At 57.1% G+C, this 24,777-nt stretch overlaps 1 protein-coding gene across 1 annotated transcript; it reads left to right on the top strand.

The window, feature by feature from the left end:
* Positions 1-4,579: 4,579 nt before the first annotated feature.
* ACE (angiotensin I converting enzyme) lies at positions 4,580-24,273 on the top strand. Its single transcript, XM_068166484.1, has 25 exons — positions 4,580-4,896; positions 8,201-8,368; positions 10,339-10,426; positions 10,630-10,773; positions 10,965-11,156; positions 11,302-11,399; positions 12,112-12,284; positions 12,874-13,097; positions 15,383-15,527; positions 16,184-16,282; positions 16,516-16,638; positions 17,125-17,336; positions 17,754-17,890; positions 18,181-18,339; positions 18,723-18,810; positions 18,991-19,134; positions 19,668-19,859; positions 20,190-20,287; positions 20,575-20,747; positions 21,175-21,398; positions 21,638-21,782; positions 21,992-22,090; positions 22,486-22,608; positions 23,170-23,357; positions 23,631-24,273. Exons 1-25 carry the CDS (start codon positions 4,687-4,689, stop codon positions 23,816-23,818), a joined length of 3,834 nt encoding a protein of 1,277 aa, XP_068022585.1. The 5' UTR covers positions 4,580-4,686; the 3' UTR covers positions 23,819-24,273.
* The last annotated feature ends 504 nt before the right edge of the window (positions 24,274-24,777 follow it).

Genomic DNA, 24,777 nt, shown 5'->3' with positions numbered 1-24,777 from the left:
AAAGAAGAAGGATGACTTCTGGCCAGGCTTTTGCTTGTCCTGTGATTCTCCCAGCCCTGTGTCTGGCACCAGGAGCATCTCCTTGCTCTGTGGCCCAGGGCAGGTTGACTTTCAGGACTCTTGCATTTATTTATGACCCTCCCTGGATATGGGCAGCATTTAGGTGCCCTGAGCTGATGGCTGCCTTCAGCACGCTGCATTTTCAGGGCCTTGGAGTCTCAGAGCACATCCTCAGGCTGCTGGTGCTGGTCCCAGCCCAGGGGATGAATATTGAAGAGATCCTGTGGTGGAAACCACATCTCCATCCCCTTCCCATCTACCTCTGGCCCCACTGAATCATCCAGCACTGAAGTTTGAGGAAACACATGCTGGGCTGCTTGGGCTGCCCCATGCACCCACCCCAGCCCCTCATGCCCCTCATGCCAAGTTCAGGACAAGCTTCCTCAGGGCCATAAACCCTTATCCTAGGGCAGGTGCCTGCTGGGAAGCATTTTTTTTGCAGGGCAGGGTGGAAATGGTGCTGATAAGGAACATTTCTGCTGCGTTCAGCCTCTGGCAAGAGCTGAGTGTGCACTTGTGGTCATAAACCAGCAACGACTGCTGCAGGACCGGGGGTGAGCTCCCTGCCATTGCACCTTCTCCCCATGTAGAGGACATGCCAGGCACTAAATAATCTCCTTTATCCAGGAAAAAGCTGGAAATGGCCCCATGGTGCTGCCAAACCCCCTCAGCAGAGACATTTTGCAGTCAAACAGTGAGGACGTGTCCAGAGAAGGGCAATGAGGCTGGGGAGAGGCCTCGAGCACAAGTCCTACAAGGAGAGGCTGAGGGAGCTGGGATTGCTTAGCCTGCAGAAGAGGAGGCTCAGGGGAGACCTTATTTCTACCTACAACTACCTGAAGGGAGGTTGTAGCCAGGAAGGGGTTGGTCTCTTCTGCCAGGCAAGCAGCACCAGAACAAGAGGACACAGTCTCAAGCTGTGCCAGGGGAAGTTTAGGCTGGAGGTGAGGAGAAAGTTCTTCACCAAGAGAGTCATTGGCCATTGGAATGTGCTGCCCAGGGAGGTGGTGGAGTCCCCGTCCCTGGAGGTGTTCAAGAGGGGATTGGATGTGGCACTTGGTGCCATGGTCTAGTCATGAGCTCTGTGGTGACAGGTTGGACTCGATGATCTTTGAGGTCTCTTCCAACCCTGGTGATGGTTCTGTGACCCCTGAGTCCCTCTTGCCATCCTGGTGACATCCTGTGGCCGCAATGGCCACAGCCCTCACTGTAGTGGTTTCCCAATCACTTTAGCAGTCACAGGTCTGGAATAAGTGCCAAAAACTCCATTTGCTTGGGGTGTTTCCCTTGTATTTTATTATTATTTTTGGGGGAGGATTAGGGAAGGAAAAAAGAAAGGGAAAACAAGCTGTTTGTTTAGATGAAACAATCTGGCCCCAGGAGGTGGTTTTTCCTTTCTGCCTCCCAGCAACGTCACCACATCTGGGAAAGCAGCTTAGCGAATTATACACTGTGATAATTGATTGAATTCAGCAGTAAATGAAGCAGGAACCTCTAAACTCAGCGTCCAGAGAAGGAGGGGGGGGAAAATTCTCCATGTAGTAATCTGTATCAACTGGTTCAAGAGCCTCTGTGCCCCATGAAACCACCAGGACAAGTAACACACCAGGCTGCACACCTGACCAAACAAAGCTCTTTTTGAGGTTTAAATCAGGAGGGAATCCTTTCTCTCCCCTCTGGAAGCACTTTGGTTGCTTAGAGAGAGATGAATCAGGACAGGAGTTTTGAAGCACCCTGGAGAAATGGGATGGGAAAGGTAAAAATGAGATTTGGGATAAAATAAGGGGAGGGAATTAAATAAAATAGGGGGGGGGGGGGGGAAGTGGAATAAAAATAAGGGGAAAATAGAATAAAATAAGGGGGAAATGGAATAAAATAAAGGGGGAGTGGGCTTGAGCACCCCTGCCAGAGGCTGTAGGGCTGGGATGCTCCCAGGAAAACCACCAAGTCTTCCCAGGTCACCCCCAATGCCTCCTCCTTCACACAACCACCACCCTTCACCCTCTCCCACCGCTGGTGCTTTACAGCTTCCCCCAAGAACCATTTGCTGTCAGACAAATTCTTTCTTTATTCTGGGGACTCTGGGGCTGGAGTCTCTCCTATCTCCCAGTGCCTGGAGATTTTGCAGGTCTGGTAAGCCAAGGGGCTCCTCCAAGACACTGAGAGCAAGTCGTGCCCCTTCTCGAGGGAGACATCGCCGTGCTGCAGTGCCAGTCCAGCCATGGCACACGTGTCCCTGCACACAGGCTCCAGGGAGGGGGAGGACCTCATCCCCACGCAGCTGGTGATGGCGATGCAAGCCGATGGGAAGCATCCTCCCAGCCCGGGGCAGCTGCTGGGGACACCACAGCTCAGCCAGCGTCCCCTGAGCCCACGGCCCCGGGAGCGGCTCAGCATCCGTCTCCGTGGCAACACATTTTTCACATCCTTCCGTATCTCCTGTCCCTCTGGTCTGTGGTGCTGGCAGCCCTGGGTACCCTGTGTGCTGGGAACAGATGAGTGTCCATCACCCACCCCAACGGCCCTGGGAGGGGTGGGGCCGGCTGGGACTGGTCCCCTTGCTCTGCTGGGTGTCCCATGGGTGTCTCTGAGCCCATCCATGAAGGGTGCTGGGGCACAGCACCTCTAAGCTTGAAGGCATCTCATCTGCCTTCCTGGGCCAATAACTGCTTTACCTGCCAGCACTCTCCTGTATGTAGGATGTTGTTCTGCTTAGTCCCAGCTGGATCTTTCTGGGATGGGATGTCACAGAGCTGCAGTTGGCCTTGGAGATGCAGCTGTCGGGAGGACCTCTTGTCCAACACAAAGTCCCTCGGCAGCATCAGCCTTGGAAGATGCTCCTGTGCAAAATGATGGAGAGCTTCCCTTCCCCTCAGGACTGCCCATGGGAAATGCCAGCCTTGGGAAAGGCCTCTCCTGCTGGGACTTCTGGATACCAGCACCATGCTGGGATTGCTGAGCACATTTCAGCCAAGCCTCTCACCCAAGACCCCCACCAGTGCTGGAGGCTGTGCCACAACACCTCAGAGCAGGGAGAAGCCCTCCCCAGTGCAGCTGGGGGGTGTGCAGGAAATCTCCATTCATCAGTGCTTTGCCTCCAGCCAGACTGGAGCCAAACCAACTATTTTCTTCCACCTTCCCAGGAAAGTGGAGTTCCCAGAGGCCTGTGGCTGGTGGGAAAAGGGCTCAGCAAGAGGGCTGCAGACAGATACTGGCTTCACCCCTGGCTCCATGCTGTCCAGGCTCACAGGCAGTGCCAGTGCTGTTTGCATGGACACAAGGGTTTGGGGTCAGAGGATGAAGACTACTCCAGTGGCCTCACCAGCCCACACAGGTGGTGGGTGGTAGGGCAGAGTGGGAAGCTGTGATTTTGGGAGGGAGGTTTAACACACGTGAGAGGGCCACAAGCTCCTAATCCCTGAGGGGATTGTTTTGGAAATGACTCTGCACACCACCTAGGGCCCCCAGCCCTGGCAGGAGGACTCATGCTTTGTTGGGGGCCATCCTGACCCCAAGAGCTCACACCAAGGGGCTGTGGTGGTGCCCAGCTGTGCTGCAGCACTCAACAGGGTGAGCAAGTCACAGAGGTTCCTTCTGTGTCGCCCCCCCCAGAAAACCTCTTCCCCCTGTTGCAAGTGTTTGCTGTGTCCCCAAGACGTGGTGGCCCTGACCAAGGGTGATGGGTTCAGCCAACTCAAGGCCTAAGCTCAGGCCAGGCATGATTCCCAGGGCAGGGTCCAGGCCCTGGGGGAAAAGAGATTTACTTAAATAAATAGGGGAAAAAATAAGAACAACCAAAAAAAAGAACAAACCAAGAAAAAGAGAGGAAAAAGAGGCAAGGAACTCTCTCAAGCCCACTGGCATGGGTCTGGTTTTCATTTGGAGGGAACTTTGTGTTACTTATTTGTCAAGAATCTAATTCCTCCAAGTCCAAAACACTTGGTGTGATGTGATGGGATTTCCTTCCCTGCCAGCAGAGATACTCCCATTCCTCTGGAGGGAAAAAAAGAAGAAGAGGTTGTATGGGGAAGGGGGGAGGGGGTCAGGCTGGCAAGAAGCAGCAGGAGATGGACCTTGGCTGCCCTCCAAGGGAGTGTTTCCCCTGCTGTGCTCACCCTTGTGCCCCGCGGTGGGTGGCCAGGATGCTGCTGAGGGACCTTCTCCTCGTGATGCCGGTGTATGGAGGGGATGTCCTGCCAGGCACCACGGGCTGGTTGAGCTGAATCCCCCTTCGCCAAGCCAGGAGGGGACCAGGACCCTGCATGGATGGCGCTGGCTCCCACCCACCCTGTCCATCCTTGCCTTTCTCCTCCTTTCTCTTTTATCTGCCTTTCCCTCCATTCTCCTTGCTTCCCTCCTGTCCCAGCCCCTTCCCTCCGATCGCACCGAGCTCCAAAGGGACTTTGCCCCCCGAGGAAGGGCTCGTTGCTGGCTCTCCCCGCACGCCCGGGAGCTGCCGCGGGGCTGGCGGCACGCTCGGGGCTGATCGGCTCGGGGAGGCAGGCTCTGTGGGCAGGGTTTGCGCCAAGGCTGCTGCTTTATAAGCAGCCGGCAGCGGAGGCAAAGGCGTCTCGCAAGGCACCGAGCGGCCCCCCCCGCCCGCATCCCTGCACCGTTCCCGTCGCGATGACCCCGGCGCTGGGGCTGCTGCTGGGGCTGAGCCTGGTGGGTGCCCTTCGGCCTGGCCTGGAGCCCCCCGAGCATACCTCCGATGAGGAAGGGGCCATCCTCTTCGCCAGAGACTACAACACCACGGCCGAGCTCGTCCTCTACGAGAGCGTCTTGGCCAGCTGGAATTACAACACCAACCTGACGGCCGAGAACGCTGCGCTGCAGGTTGGTGCTGGAGCAGGGGCAGTGCCACCATGGGGGTGTCCCCAGCACGGGGGGCTGGGAGGCGGGGGAGGGGGGGGGAACGACACTGGGGTATGATAGGGACACTTGGTGTAGACACCTTCCTCCCCATGGGTTTCTGTCTCTGCACTCCCGGGATGGCAAACCAGGGCTGGGACTTGGAGTCTGGGAACCACAGGATTTTGCCCCAGATTTGCCCTCAGAGAGGTTTTGCCCCAAAACAGCAACCCCGGACCTGGAGCAGAGCCTGGGTTATTTTTAGAGGTGATTCTCCCTTCCCAGCACCTTCCACCCCTTCCCAACCAGGGTCAGGTGTCAAGTGTCCCTGCCCCTGCCCCGTGCCAACACATCCCAGTGCTGTGCTGCATGCCAGTGCTGGGGGACTGTGATGTGGGGCAGATGCCAGGAGCCCATAGTGTGCACGAGCAATGGGGTGGCATTGGGCTGGAGACTGACACCCCCTGTCCCTGTGCCCCCATCCCACGAGGGTGAAGCCGGCTTTGGGAAGCACTCCAGGCTTGGAGGCATTTGCCATCAGGCAGGCAATGTGCGGGCAGAGCCCTGCGGGCAGCGATGCTGCCTGTGCCCCGCGGGCAGCTGCGTGTTTGGCCGGGGGGTTGTGTGCCTTTAGGCTACATTTAGTGGGACAGAGAGTTGGAGCAGCCTGGGGGTTGCTTTTGCTTGGATGAGCTGCAGCAAGGCCTGGTGTGGACTTAGAAATCGTGGTGCCTGGGTGGGCTGCAGAGGTCTGCGCAGCCCTTGCTGTGCCCAGGGAGATGCTGGCTGCCCGGGCATGGGGAGCATGAGCCACCCCACTGCCACCCCGTGTAGATAGTGGTGAACAGGGCTTGGTGCAGCTTTTATGTGTGCTGTGGGACCCCAGCAGCACCCCTGCAGCCCAAGGAGTGCCACACAGCCCTGAATGCCTCTGGATGCCATGGGGAGGGGCACTCGGTGTGCCCTGTGGCAGGAAGGAAACGCAGCTTCCTGCACAGGGAGAAGTTCACCACCAGGTCCAGCTGCTGCCAACTTGGCAGGACAGCCCAGAGCACCCAAGTGCCCCTTCAGTCCTCTTTTTGGTGAGCTGATGTGATGTCTGGGCAGGTGTCCAGCGTCTGCTGCAGATGTTGTGGTATGGTCAAGGACCCTGGCACAGAGTGGAGCATCCCAGGCCAGCCAAGTTCAAGGGTAGGGTCAGGAAAGCACCTTGCATGGTCTTGTCTCAAGAGGCAATTCCAAGGCAGCTTTCATCATTTCCTGTGTTAATAAATACCCAAGGAGCAGGGCCAGGAGCTCCCAGGCTCCCAAGCCAGCCCAGGAAGGGGAGGGGATCTGGCCCTTGAGATTAGTCCATCAGCAACAGGGAGGTGTGTGCTGGGATGGGCAGGCACTGGCTGCTGAAGGGTTAACAGCTGGACAGCATGACCCAGAAGGTTGGACTCTGGGGCATCTGGGGAAACTGTGGGCTAGGCAATGCCCCACAAACATCTGTAACACCTGAGCCAGGCCACCACGGGCTGGGCTTCTCCAGAAGCTGCTGTGGGAGGTGGCCCCAGGACACAGTGACTTGGGGAGCAGAAGGCCAAAGGCAGGGCAGCAGACCCTGGTCATACAGGGATGGACAGAGGGACACTGCAGTGACAGACAGGGAGCTTGGCCACAGGAGAGGCAGATGGGCCATCTCCTGCAAGCTGGGGCTCTGGGTGAGAGGCTGGAAGTGGTCTTTGGGGTCTGGAGCCTGCTCATGGGTGAGGGACATCTCTGGGTGTGTGGAGCAGAGCAGACACAGTGTGGGGAGGTTGACAGGGAGAGCTGGGGGCAGGTGGGCACCCAGGGGTTCTCTGAGCCCTACAAAGGGGCCCCTGCACAGGGAGTGAAGGTGAAGGGCCAGGGCTGGCCATGGTAAGGGGGTCTTGGGCAGTGCCATCATCCTCGTCTCACTCTGCCAGAGCTGTCAGGAGAGTTTAGGGTACGATTTGCCTGACCAAGCACAGGAGCTTGCAGAAACAGAAGTCAAAACACAGCTGGACTCTGCTTCCCACAGCTCCCCTGGCTCCACAGTGGGGTCAGGGCAATGGTGAAGAGCTCCCCAGGTTGCAGCATCTTGCTCCAGCACAGGGTATCCATGGGGCTAGCACACCCTGGTATGCTGGGGGATCAGGCCAGAGTGATGCTGTGGGTGCTGGGATGTCAAAGGAGGTGGTGGGTGCCCAGCACTGGGCAGGCAGGGACATCTGGTGCTTTCCGTATTGCCACCCCCACATGGGTGCCTGCCCTGGGCAGCCTCCAGCCCATCACTCCCTTCCCTCCCTGCTGGGAATGTGAAGATTAAAATAAAACAAACCAGCCTTGCTTGAGCCAGGCTGGAAATGCCACAAATAACTGCTAATGAGCTCCATAAATCACACCAGGGACACACTTGGGCAGTGGACGTGGGTAATGCCCCATCCTGCACGTGGCTCAGGTCAGGACACTCTCAGAGGAGCAGTGTTCCCCAAAAATACTGCCTGGGCTGGGCTGCAACCACCTGCAACACACCCTGTCCCCAAACCAGCCACTGGCTGCAGCTCCAGCTGCCTAAACCACCCCCATCCCCACCCCCCCATCACGGTGCAGGCAGCTCCTGGCTGTCCCATGGCCCTGGGAAGGGACACCAGAGACAGCAGGAAATGAGTGACAGTGAGAGACCCAAAAGCAGGGGCTCTGTGCAAATGGGTGCCCCCCTGCATGTTGAAACCCAGATATGGCACTTAGAGAGCTGCAGATGGCCAAGGGAGGTGAGTGCAGACCTAGGTAAAGGAAAGAGAAAAGGGGATGTGACATCTCTGTGGTTCTGCAAGGGTGAGGAGCAGCAGGAACAGGGACAAAATGAAACCAGACTTCAAAGCTCCTTCTGAAACTGGGGTCTGGCAGCTGCCAGAGTCAATCCAGGACCACAGAGATACCCTGCCCACAGGGCATGGAGACCCTCCCAGCATCCTCACCCCATCCTGGCCCTGACACCCTGGAGCCACCTCCAAAACATCCTCAAAGGCCACCTTGGCAAGTGCTTGCCAGGAGTGCTGCAGGCAAGCAAGGGCTGCAGCCCTTGCCAAGTCATCTGGAAGTGGATGTCTCTGTCTATGAATGTCAGAGGCTGGGGACAGCCCTGTCTGTCACCTCCTGCCCTGTTGCCTCTGGCTCCCACAAACCTTTGTCGCTCTGAGCCTGGCCTCCAAACCATTGCCAGGGTGGCAACGTGTCCCAGGGCTGGTTCTGAGTCCCTGTGTCCCCTCTGGCTGTGCAGGTGGAGGCATCGCTGGAGGAGCAAAACTTCACAGAGCTGTGGGGCAAGAAAGCCAAGGAGCTCTATGGCAGCATCTGGAACAACTTCAGTGACCCACAGCTGAGGAAAATCATTGGCTCCATCCAGACCCTGGGACCCTCCAACCTGCCCCTGGAGAAGAGAGAGCAGGTAGGGGAGGTGCCAGCACAGCCCTGGCACCGCTGGGGTGCTGTGAAAGCCTCTAAAGGGATTTCCCCCAAGACTCCAGGCTCTGCTGCTGGCCCATTTACCCCACCACAAGGTTTTGAAGGGTTCTTCTGCACAGGGAGGCCAGTGATGGAGGGAGGAGATGGGCTGCTACCTCTGGGGCATGTGGGTGCCTGTTGGCCTTGTTCTCCAGCCCTAACACCGGCTGGGAGCTATCCCAGTGGGAACTGGAGATTTCCTGCTTACACAAAACAACCTTGGGCGTCACCTGGAGACCAGCCAGGCTGTGCCCATGGCCAGGGGCCAGCTGGTTCAACCCCTCACCCTGGGGTTCCTTGGGGGTGCAGCCCACTGCAAAGGAGGGCTGCAGCAGCCACCCAGCCCCTGAGCCCTCCCTGCAAGCCTAGAAATGCTGTGCCTTGGTGACACAGCTCTGCCCTAGGGACATCAGGACATCCTCAGACTTCCCCACCACAGGCCTGAGCTCTCAGGGCAGCTTTACCTAAATGAGAGGAGATTTTGCCCTCCAAAATCTTCCCCAGGCTGGTGCCCCTGCCAGGAGCGCAGGGATGCTGGCACTGCCATGGCCTCCAGCCCAGCCCATGGCTCCCTGGCAGCCCTCCCCTGCAAACCCCAGCAGAGCCCTAGCGATACAGCTCCTTCCGGAGAAGTCTTGGCCCCAGTTCCTTCCAGGAAACCCATCCCTGCCCCTTCCCAGAGAGCAGATAGCATCACATAGCATCCCCTACATCACATCCCCTCCCTGCACATCTGCCACGTCTCGCCTGTCCCCAGCAGCTCCACCCCACAGCCCCCACCCCCTGTCTCCATCCCACCAGCTCCACCCCACAGCCACCACCCCCACCCCCTATCTCCACCCCAGCAGCCCTATCCCACAGCCCCCACCCCCTGTCTCCACCCCAGCAGCTCCACCCCACAGCCCCCACCCCCTGTCTCCATCCCAGCAGCTCCACCCCACAGCCATCACCATCCCATGTCTTCATCCCTGGGCTTGGCTGGAGCAGAGGGTTGAGAGAAGGACGGAGCAGAGGTTTGAGAGAAGGACGGAGCAGAGGAATTTCCTTCCCTGGGAATGGGCTCCCTGAGCATGTTCCAGGAAACCTCCTGTTGCTATTGTTTGCTGTTCTGGAAGCTCACAGAAATAAATCCCCCTCCTCCTGCCGCTTTTCTTGGTGGTTTCTTTTCCCCACTTAGATAAACAGCCTGTGGCACAGCCCTGCTGACAAAGAGCTTTATAAACAGCCCTGTGCCGGGACACCGCGTCCCGGGGGTGGCGAGTGGCCGGGCAGGGGCTGCCTGTCCCAGAGAGCTCCCCTGCTGCCCCCATGAGGAGGGTGTGAAACTCTGGGTGATGAGCTGGAGCCCCTCTCCTGCAAGGACAGACTGAGAGAGTTGGGGCTGTTCAGTCTGGAGAAGAGAAGGCTCTGAGGAGACCTAATTGTGGCCTTCCAGTGTCTGAAGGGGGCTACAGGAAAGCTGGGGAGGGACTTTGGAGGGTGTCAGGGAGGGATAGGACTGGGGGGGATGGAGCAACACTAGAAGTGGGTAGATTCAGATTGGATGTTAGGAAGAAGTTGTTCACCATGAGGGTGGTGAGACACTGGCACAGGTTGCCCAGAGAGGTGGTGGGAGCCTCATCCCTGGAGGTTTTAAGGCAGGCTGGAGGTGGCTGTGAGCAACCTGATGCTATGTGGGATGTCCCTGCCCATGGCAGGTGGCTGGAACTGGCTGAGCCTTGAGGTCCCTTCCAACCCTGGCAGTTCTGTGATTCTATGACACCACTCATCCCACCAAACCCACGCTGTGTAAACACCCTGACCCTCCTCCACAGCCCTCCAAACACACACACACCCCAGCTGGGATGTCTGTAGATCCCTCCTGGAGAGCCATCCCATCCCCTTCCTACCCCAGTGTCTTCTCCTTCCCCACAGTACAACACCATCCTGAGCAACATGGACAAAATCTACTCCACAGCCAAGGTGTGCCTGCCCAACAGCACCTGCTGGGACCTGGAGCCAGGTATGGTCCTCGTCCCCCTGCTCCTTGTCCCCCTCATGGCCATGACCTTGTCCTGGTGCTCACATCCCCAGGCAGGTTGGGACTGGCAGGATCAGGATGGACACTTGGGTCTGGCTTGATGGTGGTGGCTGCTCTGCAGAGCTGCTGTGGGATGTGGCCTCCTCTTGCCCCTCTCTCACATCCTGCTTGTCCCCTCTGTGCAGACCTCTCGGACATCATGGCCAGCTCCCGCAGCTACAAGAGGCTGCTGTACGCCTGGGAGGGTTGGCACAACGCCGCGGGCAACCCTCTGCGTGCCCCCTACGAGGAGTTCGTGAAGCTCAGCAACGAGGCCTACAAGATGGATGGTATGAGGGGGCTGGGGGCATGCAGAGGTGGCCAGGGACAGGGGTGGGGGCCGGGGCAGTGGGCACCTTGCTTGCCTTCGCTGGCACCACCGCGTCAGAGAAGGGGCAAAAGTCCGACCTCTGGTCCCTGGTATCAGCTCTTGGGGCTGGGTGGGAGCTGGTGCCAGGGCTCATCGCTGCCTCCCTGGCAGGATTTAATGACACAGGCAGCTACTGGCGCTCCTGGTATGACTCAGCCTCCTTTGAGGATGACCTGGAGAAGATCTACAACCAGCTGGAGCCACTCTACCTCAACCTGCACGCCTTTGTCCGGAGGAAGCTCTATGACTACTACGGCCCCAAGTACATCAACCTGAAGGGTCCCATCCCTGCTCACCTCCTGGGTAAGAGGAAGCACCCCCAACCTGTGCAGAAGGGTGCTGGTGGGGCCACAAAGGCCAGAATGGGACAGGGAGGTCCCAGTTAGCACTGTGTTTCCCTTCCTCCCAACCTACCTGCAGCACTGCTCCAGCTGTTTTCTCTCCTCAGGCAACATGTGGGCTCAGCAGTGGAACAACATCTATGACCTGATGATCCCCTACCCTGACAAGCCCAACCTTGATGTCACAAGCACCATGGTGCAGCAGGTGATGAGCTGAGAGACTTCCTGGTGGCATAAGTAGGACAAAAATGGGAGGTGTTGTCCAAGACTCACACATGATAGTGTCCCCTTACAAGTGGTTTCTTATACCCACACAGGGAACAGCAGAAAGCCATGTCTGGGGGTTGAAGGGACAAGGAAACAGAGTAGAATAGAATAGAATAGGAGTAGAGTAGAGTAGAGTAGAGTAGAGTAGAGTAGAGTAGAGTAGAATAGAATAGAATAGAATAGAATAGAATAGAATAGAATAGAATAGAATAGAATAGAATAGAATAGAATTAACCAAGTTGGAAGAGACCTTTGTGATCATCAAGTCCAAGCTACCAGCCAAGACTATCTAATCAACTAAGCCATGGCACCAAGCACCCCACCCAGATCCCACTTCCCCTCTGGCAAAGACACAGCAGGCCTTGGGTTGGGGGCTGCATCCACACCATCACACAGCTCCAGGTCCTCCCTCCTGGTGCATCAGCCCTACTCTGCTTTCCTGTTAGTGCTGAACACCAGCACCCCTGGCCAGTGGTCCTTAGGAACATTCACCCCATTTCTGTGGCCAGGGCTCCCCATCATGGTGAGAAAGGCAGGACCTTGGTCCCTTGGAGGGACTCACCTCACAGCGCTGGGAGAGCAGCAGGGACAATGTCCAGGGCATGAGCAGTTCCTTCCTCAGCCGTAACCTACTTCCTGCTGTCCACCAGGGCTGGAATGCCACCCACATGTTCCGGGTCTCTGAAGAGTTCTTCACCTCCCTGGGGCTGCTGGAGATGCCCCCTGAGTTCTGGGAGAAGTCCATGCTCGAGAAGCCAGCAGACGGGCGGGAGGTGGTGTGCCACGCCTCAGCCTGGGACTTCTACAACCGCAAGGACTTCAGGTGTGTGTGGGCACAGAGCCACAGACTCAGTGAGGGTGGGAAAGATCAGAGATCATCAAGTCCAACCTCTCACCCAACACCTCCTGACAACTAAACCACGGCTCCAAGTGCCACCTCCAACCCCTTTTTGAACCCCTCCAGGGATGGGGACTCCACCACCTCCCTGGGCAGCACATCCCAGTGGCCAACAACTCTCTCTGTGAAAAACTTCTTCCTCACCCCGAGCCTAAACTTCCCCTGGCACAGTTTGAGACTGTGTCCTCTTGTTCTCGTGCTGGTTGCCTGGGAGAAGACACCATGGCATGCAGGGGCCCAGGGGCAGACCCTGCTCCAGCTCTCTTGCTGGGCACCCTTTTGGGCACCACCAGCCTGTCTGTGCAGCCCATTCTGTCACCTTCTGGGGTGAGGTCTTGGGGCACCACACTGCCCTGTCTTCCCCTCCACCAGGTCTTTCCTTTACCCCACCCCGGGGTGCTACCACTTCCTCAGGGGCTGTCCTTTCCATGGAGGAGGTGCCCAGGGTGCTGAGGTGCCCAGGGTGCTGAGGTGCCTCGCTCAGCTGGGACGACGTTCTGCTTCCACCTGGCAGGATCAAGCAGTGCACAGCAGTGACCATGGAGCAGCTGTTCACAGTGCACCACGAGATGGGCCACGTCCAGTACTACCTGCAGTACAAGGACCTGCCTGTGTCCTTCCGCAGCGGGGCCAACCCCGGCTTCCACGAGGCCATTGGCGACGTCATGTCCCTGTCTGTCTCCACCCCCAGCCACCTCCAGAAGCTTGGCCTCCTCAGCAGTGCCACAGAGGACACAGGTATGGCAGCCCCTGAGGAGCTGGGCAGCCTGGAGGTCTCAGGCACTGCCCAAGTGGGCTGCAGCCTAGCAATGCAGCCCAGAGCAGACAAGGCCCCACGGCTGATGTGTGCTTTCCACCTGTGCTTGGTTCCATGCACAACCTCTTCTCATCTCCATGGGTCCCTGTAGGAGCTATCTTGGAATCACAGAATCATTGAGGTTGGAAAAGACCTTTAAGATCAAGTCCAACTTTGGACCCAGCACTACCATGACCACTAAATCATGTCCTGAAGTGCCATGGCCACAGGTTTCTTGAGCACCTCCACCACCTCCCTGGGCAGCCTGTTCCAATGCCTGACCACTCCTGCAGCAAAGAAATTGTTCCTCATGGCCAAGCTAAACTTTCACTGGTCCTACTGTTAGTTACTTGAGAGAAAAGACCAATCCCCACCCCACCCCAGACTCCTTTCAGGGAGTTGTAGGGAGCAATGGGGTCTCCCCTCGGCCTCCTCCGGACTAAACAATCCCAGCGCCCTCAGCTCCTCGTGAGATCGTTGTTCAGAACCCACCAGCTTCACACATTGTCTCCACAGGTCCATGCACAGCCCCTTTTTGTCTCCATGAGACCCTGTAGGAGCTTTCTTCTCTCCATGGGTCCATGTAGGAGCTATCTTGTCTCCTTGAGCCCATGCAGGAGCTGTCTTCTCTCCATGGGTCCATGCACAACCTGTTCTTGGCTCCATGGGTCCATGTAGGACCCTTCATGGCTCCATCCTCATCACCCCTAAGGGCAGGAGAGAAGCTCTGCAGAGCTTGCCTATGCCCTTCCCTTCTCCATCAAAGATCCAAACCTGAAAACAGCATCTTTGTTCTTGATCAGCTTTGACCTTTCCAAGGTTCCCCCCTCCCTCCCCAGCAACCATCCAGCCCAGGAGCTCCCTGTGCAGCTCTGTGGGGGTGGCACTGAGCTCTCACGTGCAGAGTCACAAGGCCAGGCAGCAGGGGACAGGTCTGCTGCCAGCAGAGGAGGATTTGTCACCACAGGGCACTGCCCGGCTTGGCAGGAGCCTCTCCCCCCGCCCAGTCTCTCAGTGAGGTGCCAGGGCAGAGGCTGGCTGAGGAGACCAAGTGCTGGCAGACTGCTGCCTCAGGGCTGCTTTGTGGAGGAGGGGCAGTCCCGGGGTCCTCCTCCTGCGGTGTCATTAACCACCTTGGATGAGAAACCATCTCAGCAGCCAAGAGCCATAAACACCACGGAGCAGATGGTCCCTGCCTCAAGGCATTGCTGCCCAACTAACCAGCCCTTGGCAGCTGTGCCACCATAGAGATGGCAGCCAACAGCCCCTCAGGGCAGTGCTGCCAACTGCTCTCTGACCCCACAGCTTCAGCTGGGTCTCCAGCAGGTGCTTTTCCAGTCTTCCCTCCCCCTTCCCTTGTGGCAACAGGGAGAGCAGGTGTCACCATCCTTTGTGGTCCCCATGATTGCCTCAGAGTTAATTCCAGTTCTGGATCTAAACCTGGACCTAGGTCAGGGACCATCTACACTGTTGTGACAGCCCTGCAGATCAAAGCCCCCTCAGCCTGAGGCCCCAGGGTGACTGTGTGAAGAAGGAACCATTAGAATCATACAATGCATCAAAGATGATCTTGTCCAACACCCCTGCAGTGAGCAGGGACATCTTTAACTAGGTCAAATTGCTCAGGGCCCCATCAGGTTTGACCATGAATATCTCCAGGGATGCTTCCATCCCCACATGTGAGGGTGACATGCTCCTCCACCACATGTGATGGTGACATGCTCCTCCAGCACATGTGAGGGTGACATGCTCCTCCAGCACATGTGAGGGTGACATGCTCCTCCAGCACATGTGAGGGTGACATGCTCCTCCAGCACATGTGATGGTGACATGCTCCTCCACCACATGTGAGGGTGACATGCTCCTCCAGCACATGTCTGGACAACCTCTTCTGGTATTTCACTACCCTCACTGTGAAGAACTTCCTCCTAATGTCCAAGAGTTACACTCAGCAGAGACCTCCTCACTCTGAGAGCCAGGCTGAAGGCAAGGGGACATCATGCTTGCCACTCCCATTGTCCCCACTCAGTGAGGAGTCACTCTGTCCCAAGCAGGAGCTGTACCTAGAGAAACCTCCCAGGTCCTACCCACCCTTCTCTACGGAGCAGGATGATGTCTTGGAATGCTGCCCCTGGCTCTCATCCACACCTGCCACAAAAACCCTAGTGGCCATGGTGCTGCCCAGCCAGAATCCTTCCACACCTGGCTCAGGCTCTGCTTCTTGCAGAGAGCAACATCAACTACCTGCTGAAGATGGCCCTAGAGAAGATTGCCTTCCTGCCCTTCGGCTACCTCATCGACCAGTGGCGCTGGAACGTCTTCAACGGCCACACGCCCCCCAGCCGCTACAACTACGACTGGTGGTACCTGAGGTGGGGCATGGCCACCCAGGGCATGGGAGCTGGGGATGTGCAAGGAAGGAAGGCAGAAGAGAAGGGAGAGAGGGAGGGAGGGAGGAAGGAGGGAAGGAAGGAGGGAAGGAGGGAAGGAGGGAAGGAGGGAAGGAAGGAAGGAAGGAAGGAAGGAAGGAAGGAAGGAAGGAAGGAAGGAAGGAAGGAAGGAAGGAAGGAAGGAAGGAAGGAAGGAAGGAAGGAAGGAAGGAAGGAAGGAAGGAAGGAAGGAAGGAAGGAAGGAAGGAAGGAAGGAAGGAAGGAAGGAAGGAAGGAAGGAAGGAAGGAAGGAAGGAAGGAAGGAAGGAAGGAAGGAAGGAAGGAAGGAAGGAAGGAAGGAAGGAAGGAAGGAAGGAAGGAAGGAAGGAAGGAAGGAAGGAAGGAAGGAAGGAAGGAAGGAAGGAGTAGTGATGGAGATGACAGGAGAACAGTGAACAGAGGAGTGGGTGGATGGGTAGATAAGTGAGCAGGATGGATGGATGGATGGATGGATGGATGGATGGATGGATGGAAATACATGGAAGCATGCTCTGATTGTGCAGATTTCTTCAGCACTGCACCTTCCCTTCCCATTCCCTGCCTTGACTCTTCAGCCCCCTCATTTCCATGCTCATGCTCTTGTGCTCTGTTGTCTACAGAACCAAATACCAGGGGATCTGTGCTCCAGTTCCAAGGAATGAAAGCAACTTTGACCCTGGAGCAAAGTACCACATCCCTGGCAACACTCCTTACATCAGGTAGAGAGGTGCTGGCGAAGGGATGGAGCTTGGCTGAGCAGAGGGGATGGGGACTCAGCTCTGTGGGCAGGGCCTGGGGCACATTGCTCCTGCTGAAGACACAGAGACCATCCAATGCTTGGGACCATAACTGGTGGGGAGCTGATGCGTGGCCAGGTGCCTTCCCCCACCCCCTGGGGCTTGCCTGCCTCCCTTTGCCCCCCAGCACTCACCTTGGTGGGCTTCCTTGGCAGGTACTTTGTGAGCTTCATCCTCCAGTTCCAGTTTCACCAGGCGCTGTGCCGGGCGGCCAACCACAGCGGTCCCCTGCACACCTGTGACATCTACATGTCCAAAGAGGCTGGAGCCAAACTCAGGTGGGGACAGAGGAGGGTCGGGCCGGTCGCCACGGGCAGATGTGTGCATGGAAGCTGATGGTGTGCAAAGGAAGGAAAGAAGAAAGGAAGGAAAAGTGGCTGTGGAGATGGCTGGAGGAGTAGCTTTGCAGAGGGATGGATGGATGGATGGATGGATGGAAATACATGGAAGCACTGGGGTGGGGTGAGTGGTTCTCACCAGAGTCCTGCTATTGTCCCTGTCATGACCTCCCACTCAGGCAAGAGGTCACTAAAGCACTTTTGGTTCCTATTGACTCCCTAGGTGCTAACAAATGCATGAGTAAGTGACGAGGTGTCCTCAGGCCCCATAGGCAGCACAGATGGGGGCTTCAGAGGCAGTTCCCAGGTTCATGTCCCACTCAGGAATGGCTCCTTCAACCCCTGTGATGCTGAGATACCATCACTGCTTTTCTCCCATCCATCCCCTGGCCTCATGCTGGCTCTTGCTGTCCCACATCTCCACAGGGAAGTGTTGAAAGCTGGGTCTTCCAAGTCCTGGCAGGAAATCCTGTTCAACCTCACTGGCACAAGCAATATGGATGCTACAGCCCTCCTGGAGTACTTCAGCCCTGTCACCAAGTGGCTTCAAGAGCAGAACAACAAGACCAATGAGGTGCTGGGCTGGCCTGAGTTTGACTGGCGTCCCCCTGTCCCTGAGGGTTACCCTGAGGGCATTGGTAAGGCTGCAGTTCTAATCTGGGTGTGGGGAAGGGCAGAAAGAGGTCTTCCAGGGGACATCCCTAACCCTCAGAGCGGAGGGAGGTCTCTGCTGTGGGTGGGGGGAGATCTCCGTGCCAGGAGTGAGAAGTAGCCAGATCCATGTGGAGTCCCACAGGGTGTTACTTCCCATGAAGCAGGTGCCATTGAGGGCTTGAAGCTTGTCCTATTATCCACTCCCTGTCCAATGGGACACACCAGCAGTGTGCCTCTGCCCCCATTTCTTGGCTCAACTTGTTTGTGGCATCCTTCAACCCAACCTGCAGGTCTGGGGAAAGCTCAACCACGACCATGGCTTCTCCATGGGGTGGTGCTCTTGCAAAGAGCAGGACTCTCCTGACCTACTGCCCTCTTCCCCCATTTCCCTCCTCCTCTAGACAAAATAGCAGATGAAGGACAAGCTAAAGAGTTCTTGGCTGAGTACAACAGAACAGGGGAGACAGTGTGGAATGCCTACACCGAGGCGTCCTGGGCCTACAACACCAACATCACCGACCACAACAAGGAGATCATGGTATGGGAACGACCCTGGGGCTGTGCAGGGGGAGCCACCACCCAAGGCAGGCAGCTGGCACCAGGGACATGTTTCAGATGAGCTCTGAAAGCAGAGCAGCCTCTGCCTCTAGCCAAGCAGTAATGTTCTTACCTGGGAGGTGCCTCTTCCATCAAAACCTTCCCAGGAGGTACCCACAAGGGCAACTATGGGGAGGTTGTCAATCATGGCAGGCCAAGTGATGTTTCTAGCGATGCCCTGTGCCCCAGGGATCTCTTCAGAGTAACTTCTGTCCCCTCCTGTCCTTGCAGCTGGAGAAGAACTTGGCCATGTCCAAGCACACCCTTGAGTACGGCATGAAGGCCAGGCAGTTCGACCCCACCGAGTTCCAGGACCAAAGTGTCACTCGCATCCTCAAGAAGCTGAGCGTCTTGGAGAGGGCAGCTCTGCCTGAGGAGGAGCTGAAGGAGGTGAGCTGCAAGGGGACAGAGCAGCAAGGGGTGCCCCTCTCTGCAGACACAGGTGTCCCCCAGCTTTTAGGCAGTGCCACGGGGCAGCCACCCCCGCCCTTGAGCGCGACGATAGTTTGGTGCCTTCTACACAAAGCCATGATCCTTGGCTCCAGGATTCCCCTCCCAAAGGCTGCCTGTCCTAGGCTGCAGCGGGGTCTGGCTGCAGGTGACAGTGGCACACTGCTTGTTGGCCCCAGGCCTTCTGAGATTGGCTTCACTTTGCCTCCCTTTGGGGTCACACTTGGCCAGAGGAAAACACTGAGAATGTCTCAGTGGGCTGTGGCACTGACCAAGAGCAGGGGCAAGGACAATCAGCTCACAGCGTCTGATTTTCTTTGCAGTACAACAGCCTCCTCTCAGACATGGAGACCACATACAGCGTAGCCAAGGTCTGCGAAGACGAGGAAAATTGTCTGCCCCTGGATCCTGGTAAGACCTGCTGTGTCAGGGTGTAAGGCCCAGAAGGGAGGGATTTTTAACAGGGACGTGGAGAAAGACCACGAAGGAGCCTTCCCACCGCCTCTGATGGCCCCTGAGCTGCACACTGGGTCTAGCGCTACGGTATCAGTCCAACCCCCCGACACTCCGGCCTCATTGCTCTCCCTTCAGACCTCACGGACATCATGGCCAGCTCTCGGGACTATGACAAGCTGCTCTTTGCCTGGAAGGGCTGGAGGGATGCCTCTGGGAAGCAGATCAGGAGCAGCTACAAGCGATACGTGGAGCTGAGCAACAAGGCAGCTGAGCTCAACGGTCAGTGCCCCACCCCAGAGCCAGACTGTGGCCTTAGCACCCTGGGAGCAAGGATTGGGCTGATCATCCAGCCCTGGGCCAAAATACTGGGAGTGTGGAGATCTCAGGCTCACAGGGTCTTAGGGGTTAGAAGGGACCTCCAAAGATCATTGAGTCCAACCTCCCTGCTGGAGCAGGACCACAGAATCCAGCACAGGTCACACAGGAACACATCCAGATGAGTCTTGAAAGTCCCCAGAGAAGGAGACTCCACAACCTCTCTGGGCAGCCTGCTCCAGGGCTCTGTGACCCCCACAGTGAAGAATTTCTTCCTCACATTGAGGTGGAACCTCCTGTGCTGTAGTTTATATCCACTGCCCCTTGTTACACCCCTATCCCAGGGTGCAGCTGAGAAGATCCCACCAACTCCAGGGAGATCCCACCAACTGACATGAGATCCCTTGCCCAGGGAGCTGGAGTACCTGGGCAGCAAGAGAAGACTGTTGTCCAAGAAGGGCAGTGTCTGACAGCTTCTGCTTCTTGTCCCCCCACAGGTTATACAGACAATGGAGCCTTCTGGAGATCCCTGTATGAGACACCCACCTTTGAGGAGGATCTGGAGAACCTGTACCTGCAGCTGCAGCCCCTGTACCTCAACCTGCACGCCTACGTCCGCCGAGCCCTGTACAAAAAGTATGGTGCAGAGCACATAAACCTGAAGGGTCCCATCCCTGCTCACCTGCTAGGTAAGGGTTCTGCCATGGCTTGCTCCAAGCCATGCCAAGAGTTGAAGTTGGTCTCTGTTCAGCTCTGGCTGAAGAGCCAAGGAGCTGTGAGATGGGGCTGCAGAGGCCAGTCTGCCCCAGGAAAGGGCAACACCCAGCAGGATGTGACCTCTCCTGCACGGACAGGCTCCAGCTGCATCATCCTTGTGCAGGCAGGGCAGGGAGCAGGCAGGGCAGGGAGCAGGCAGGGCAGAGGGACCCACCAAGCACAGCAGTGTGGAGTAACGGGTTGCCTTTGCTCTTCTCTCCCTGTCTCACTCCTTCCATGTCTTCTCCTCTTGTGCTTCCCAGGCAACATGTGGGCCCAGTCATGGTCCAACATTTTTGACCTAGTGGTGCCTTATCCAGATGCTACCAAGGTGGATGCCACCCCAGCCATGAAAGAACAGGTCAGTGGTTTTCCAGGCTGCTCTGAGGAAGCCCTTTGGGACTCAGCACCCTTTGGCCATCATCACCACCCCTGTGGCCAAGCGCTGACAAAACCCATCATGTTTCATCCATATTCTCTACCTGCTTGGGTCTGCCAAGGGCTGGCTTCACCTCTAGCTGCCACCAAAAGACCTCCACTTGCCAGAGGAACAAGGCTGTTCCTGGCCTGCCATCCTTCCCACAGCCCCAAGCACCCCTAGCACCCCCTGCTGCGCCTCACCAGGTCCTCTCTCTGCTGTGTCCCCAGCACTGGACACCCAGGAGGATGTTTGAAGAATCGAATCGTTTCTTCACCTCTCTGGGCCTCATCGCCATGCCCCAGGAGTTCTGGGACAAGTCCATGCTTGAGAAGCCAGCAGACGGGCGGGAGGTGGTGTGCCACGCCTCAGCCTGGGACTTCTACAACCGCAAGGACTTCAGGTGCCCGCGGGGAGCAAGCGGTGGCCCCAGCTGGCAGGGCGCTGGGGCAGACAGCGATGGTTTGGTAGAACAAGGGCCGATGCCACCTCAGTGTCTCTTGCCCTGTGGCTATGGCAGCCCCACTCTGGCACGGCTGGCAGGAGCCCACGTGCTGGGTAAGGGCAGTCAGTGCCTTCCCTGCCATGGCAAATGGAGAAGCCAATGAACAGGGACAGGGAAGGGACAGGGACAGCTGGAGAGGTAGGAGAAATTACAAACAGCAAGCCAACAGAGTAGGACAAGCTCAGCTTGGCATCAGATGTGGGCTGAGGGCACGTGGAAAGGGAGGCGAAAGGGGAAAGTAGCTCAAGGGAGCGTGGCCACTCCTGGAGCTTTTCACCCCAGCACTGTCTTCCCTTCTCCCCCCACGCCACATATCCTGGTCCAGGATCAAGCAGTGCACTGTGGTGAACATGGACGACCTAATCACGGTGCACCACGAGATGGGCCACGTCCAGTACTTCCTGCAGTACATGGACCAGCCCATCTCCTTCCGTGATGGGGCCAACCCTGGCTTCCACGAGGCTGTTGGGGACGTCATGGCTTTGTCTGTCTCTACCCCTAAACATCTGCACAGCATCCAGCTGCTGGATGAGGTCACTGACAATGAAGGTGAGCTGCCAGGGGAGCATCACACAGGAAAGGGGCGAGGAGGGGGCAGCTGGAGGTGTAGAAGCTCAAGTTGGGCTGGGCAAGGTGGAAGGGCTCAGGGACATGCCAGATGGATTTGCACAGATGGAGGGGACAGGACCTGGGGGGAGGACAGCCTGCTCCTGGGCAGAATGAGCCACACAGGGTGAAGAGGTGGTGGGTACAGCCCTGCACTGCTCCCATCTTCCTCCCCTTGGCAGAAAGTGACATCAACTACCTGATGAGCATTGCCCTGGACAAAATTGCCTTCCTGCCCTTTGGGTACCTCATGGACCAGTGGCGCTGGAAGGTGTTTGATGGGCGGATCAAGGAGGATGAGTACAACCAGCAGTGGTGGAACCTCAGGTGTGCTCAAACTCAAACCTCTCTTTGGTGCAAGGGCTTTGGTCACCTCCCTGCTGGGAGTGTTCTCCCTGTGGCCCAGCTGGCTGCAATGGGACCTGGTGGGATGGGTACATCACCCTTCACGGTGTCCTCACAGCCCAGTGTGTCCCCTCCCAGCCTACCCCACCTTCTCCTCTCCATGCTGGGCTAACTCTGCCCCTCTGGCCCAGGTTGAAGTACCAAGGCTTGTGCCCACCAGTACCAAGATCTGAAGATGACTTTGACCCTGGGGCAAAGTTTCACATCCCTGCCAACGTCCCCTACATCAGGTGAGCAAGCAGGTCTGGGGCAGGAGGGGCACCACATGGACACAGAAGCAAATCTCCAGTTCAGATGCCAGTGACAGTACCTTGTTTCATGGCTGGTGGGATACTTGGTCATATCATCCTGAGGGTGCTGAGCAGCTCTGAGAGAGTCTTAGAGAGGACAACTGGATTTGGGGGCATTCCTCCCTCTCCAGGGATGGGCTCATGCACCCAGGCAGCCACAAAGCACAGACCGCAGGACTGGCATCAGCAGATCAGCCTGAGTTGGTGCAGGTGGAACTCCAAAGCCAGTGACGCTCCTCCTGACTGGGGGGGGTGTAACCAGGGAATATGGAGGGGCCACATCCTCTCTTGCACAGTCCATTCCCATGTGCTCATCCCTCTCCACCCCTCACCAGGTACTTTGTCAGCTTCGTGATCCAGTTCCAGTTCCACCAGGCGCTCTGTGCAGCGGCTGGCCACAGCGGTGCCCTGCACAAGTGTGACATCTACCAGTCCAAGGAGGCTGGGAAGATCTTGGGGTAAGTGTTTGGGCAGGGCTACCCAAGATACTGATGTCCCCAAATATCTTAAAGCCATCCCAGGAAGGCAGGAGATTACACAACCTCTGGCCACTCATCCCCTCCCTGCCCACGGGGTGCTCTGGACCCTGGCTCTGTGGTGTGGGCAGGGGGGGACCCTGGGCAGGGGCACCTTGGGCTGGGTACTGGGGCTGTGATTGCAAAAGCAGCCACTAGATGGTAACTGGGACCCTGGCAGGTGGAAGGCTCCCTCCTCCTCTTCCTCCTCCCCCTGTTCCTTCTCGACATCAACCCCCTTGCTTCAAGGAAAACACCTGCAGAATTAACCCTTTCACCCAGGAACTGCTCTGCACCAGGCTGGATTCACTGGAGGGCTTTCATCCATGTAGAGCTCTCCTATCCTCCGTGCCAAACCTCCTTTCCTGTGCTCTGGGCTGGCAGCAGGCACAGACTGTACCCAGGGTCACTGACACCAAAAACCCCAAGCCCTGAGGAAAAGTTAAGGGGTAGTGGCCAAGAGGGCAATGGAGAATCCACTGATCCTGATTTCTCCTGCCACAGGGATGCCCTGAAGCTGGGTTTCAGCAAACCCTGGCCTGAAGCCATGAAGCTCATCACTGGGCAGCCCAACATGTCAGCTGAAGCCCTGATGAGCTACTTTGAGCCACTCATGACATGGTTGGTGAAGGAGAATGAGAAGAACAAGGAAGTCTTGGGCTGGCCTGAGTACGGCTGGACTCCTTACACAGGTATGCAGGGCTCAGCCAAGCACAGCAGGGCCGTGATGGGTCAGGGCTCAGCCCTCAGTAGGGCCAGGATGGGGCACATGGAGCAGGTGGAACACTCTCAGTGACACTTCGCCACTCAAAAAGTGTTTGAGGGCTTCTCCTTGATTTCTCCTGGAGCTGAATCTAAAGGGAACAGGGCATCCAAGAGACCAGCAAAGGGAGAGCTGATCACCCAGCCCAGCCCAGCCCAGAGCCATCAGCATCAACCATGTCTCTCATTTCTCCATTTCCCAGCCACGCCAGTTCAAGACCAAGCTGATTTCCTGGGCATGTCCTTGACCAAGAATCAAGCCACAGCCGGTGGCTGGGTCCTGCTCGCCCTGGCACTCATCTTCCTGGTCACTACCATCTTCTTTGGCATCAAGTTCTCCTCAGCCAAGAGGAAGACCTTCAAATCCAGCTCAGAAATGGAACTGAAATAAGGAAGGCCTCAGCAGAAGAGCACGGACAGGGTGCAAGCATGGGCATTGGGCCAGGCTGGCAGCTATGCCATGGGCACGTTTGCCAAGGAAGCCATGGGCTTCCACAGCCCAGGACTCCTCTCTCCAATCAGGTCAGATGTTTGGGGTTTTTTTCCACTATGCAAGAGCCAAAGCAGAACAGAACTATTTATTTGTCAACGTCTGCATCAGGGGAAAGAGGAATTCAGGCACCGGCAGGCACGGAGCCACCAGGAGCTGCCCCTGCACCCAGGGGACAGGAGCCGGTCCAGCCTGGGCACCCACTGGCCACCTGCCACCCGTGGGCAAAGCCACAGAGCCTTCAAGTCACAAAGGACAGTCTGGGGAGGGATGCAGCAAGTTCCTACCCTGGGCTGCCTGCTGCCAGGCTGATTGCTTGCATGGATGAAAAATAAACCTGTGTCTTGTCACCCTCAGAGCAGCAGCTCAGCTCCTTCTTGCAGGTGGGCTGGGCTGGATCTCTATGGGACAGGGCTCTCAAGCAGGAGAGCCACCACCCAGTTGCAAACACAATCCCTAGGGATCAGCCTGGCTCTGGGGCAACTCACCTGTGACACTCAACCTCCCAGGCGAAGATTTAGAGTGGATGTTAGAAGAAACTTCTTCACTGAAAAGGTAGGTCCTCAAACATTGGAGCAGGCTGCCCAGGGAGGTGGTTGAATCCCTGTCCCTGGAGCTGTCTGAAAGATGCAGAGATGTGGTGCTGGGGGACCTGGTTTAGCACCAGCCTTGGCAGAGCTAGAAAATGGTTGAACTTGATGATCTCAAGAGTCTTTTCCAAACAAAACCATTCTGTGAGTCTATGACTCTATGACAGCTCAGCATCCCCTTGCAGCATCTCCATCCTCCCCTCAACCATGGTTCCCACCACAGATGACAGCTCACCATGCCGCTTGTGCCTGAGGAAGGGGCTGAACTGG

The sequence above is a fragment of the Melanerpes formicivorus genome, unplaced genomic scaffold (assembly GCF_026170545.1).
Source record: "Melanerpes formicivorus ecotype bairdi unplaced genomic scaffold, bMelFor1.0.p_v2 SCAF_100, whole genome shotgun sequence".
Taxonomy (NCBI): Eukaryota; Metazoa; Chordata; class Aves; order Piciformes; family Picidae; genus Melanerpes; species Melanerpes formicivorus.
Note: the sequence above shows the minus strand (reverse complement) of the source record. Positions and strands in the feature narration are given on the sequence as shown.

Bases quoted from the DNA above. Each gene is read 5' to 3' on its own strand.
- ACE (XM_068166484.1), top strand. From the start codon at position 4,687: ATGACCCCGGCGCTGGGGCTGCTGCTGGGGCTGAGCCTGGTGGGTGCC. The intron at 15,528-16,183 runs GTGGGGCATGGC...TGTTGTCTACAG, and splicing joins TACGACTGGTGGTACCTGAG to AACCAAATACCAGGGGATCT. The intron at 21,783-21,991 runs GTGTGCTCAAAC...CCTCTGGCCCAG, and splicing joins CAGCAGTGGTGGAACCTCAG to GTTGAAGTACCAAGGCTTGT.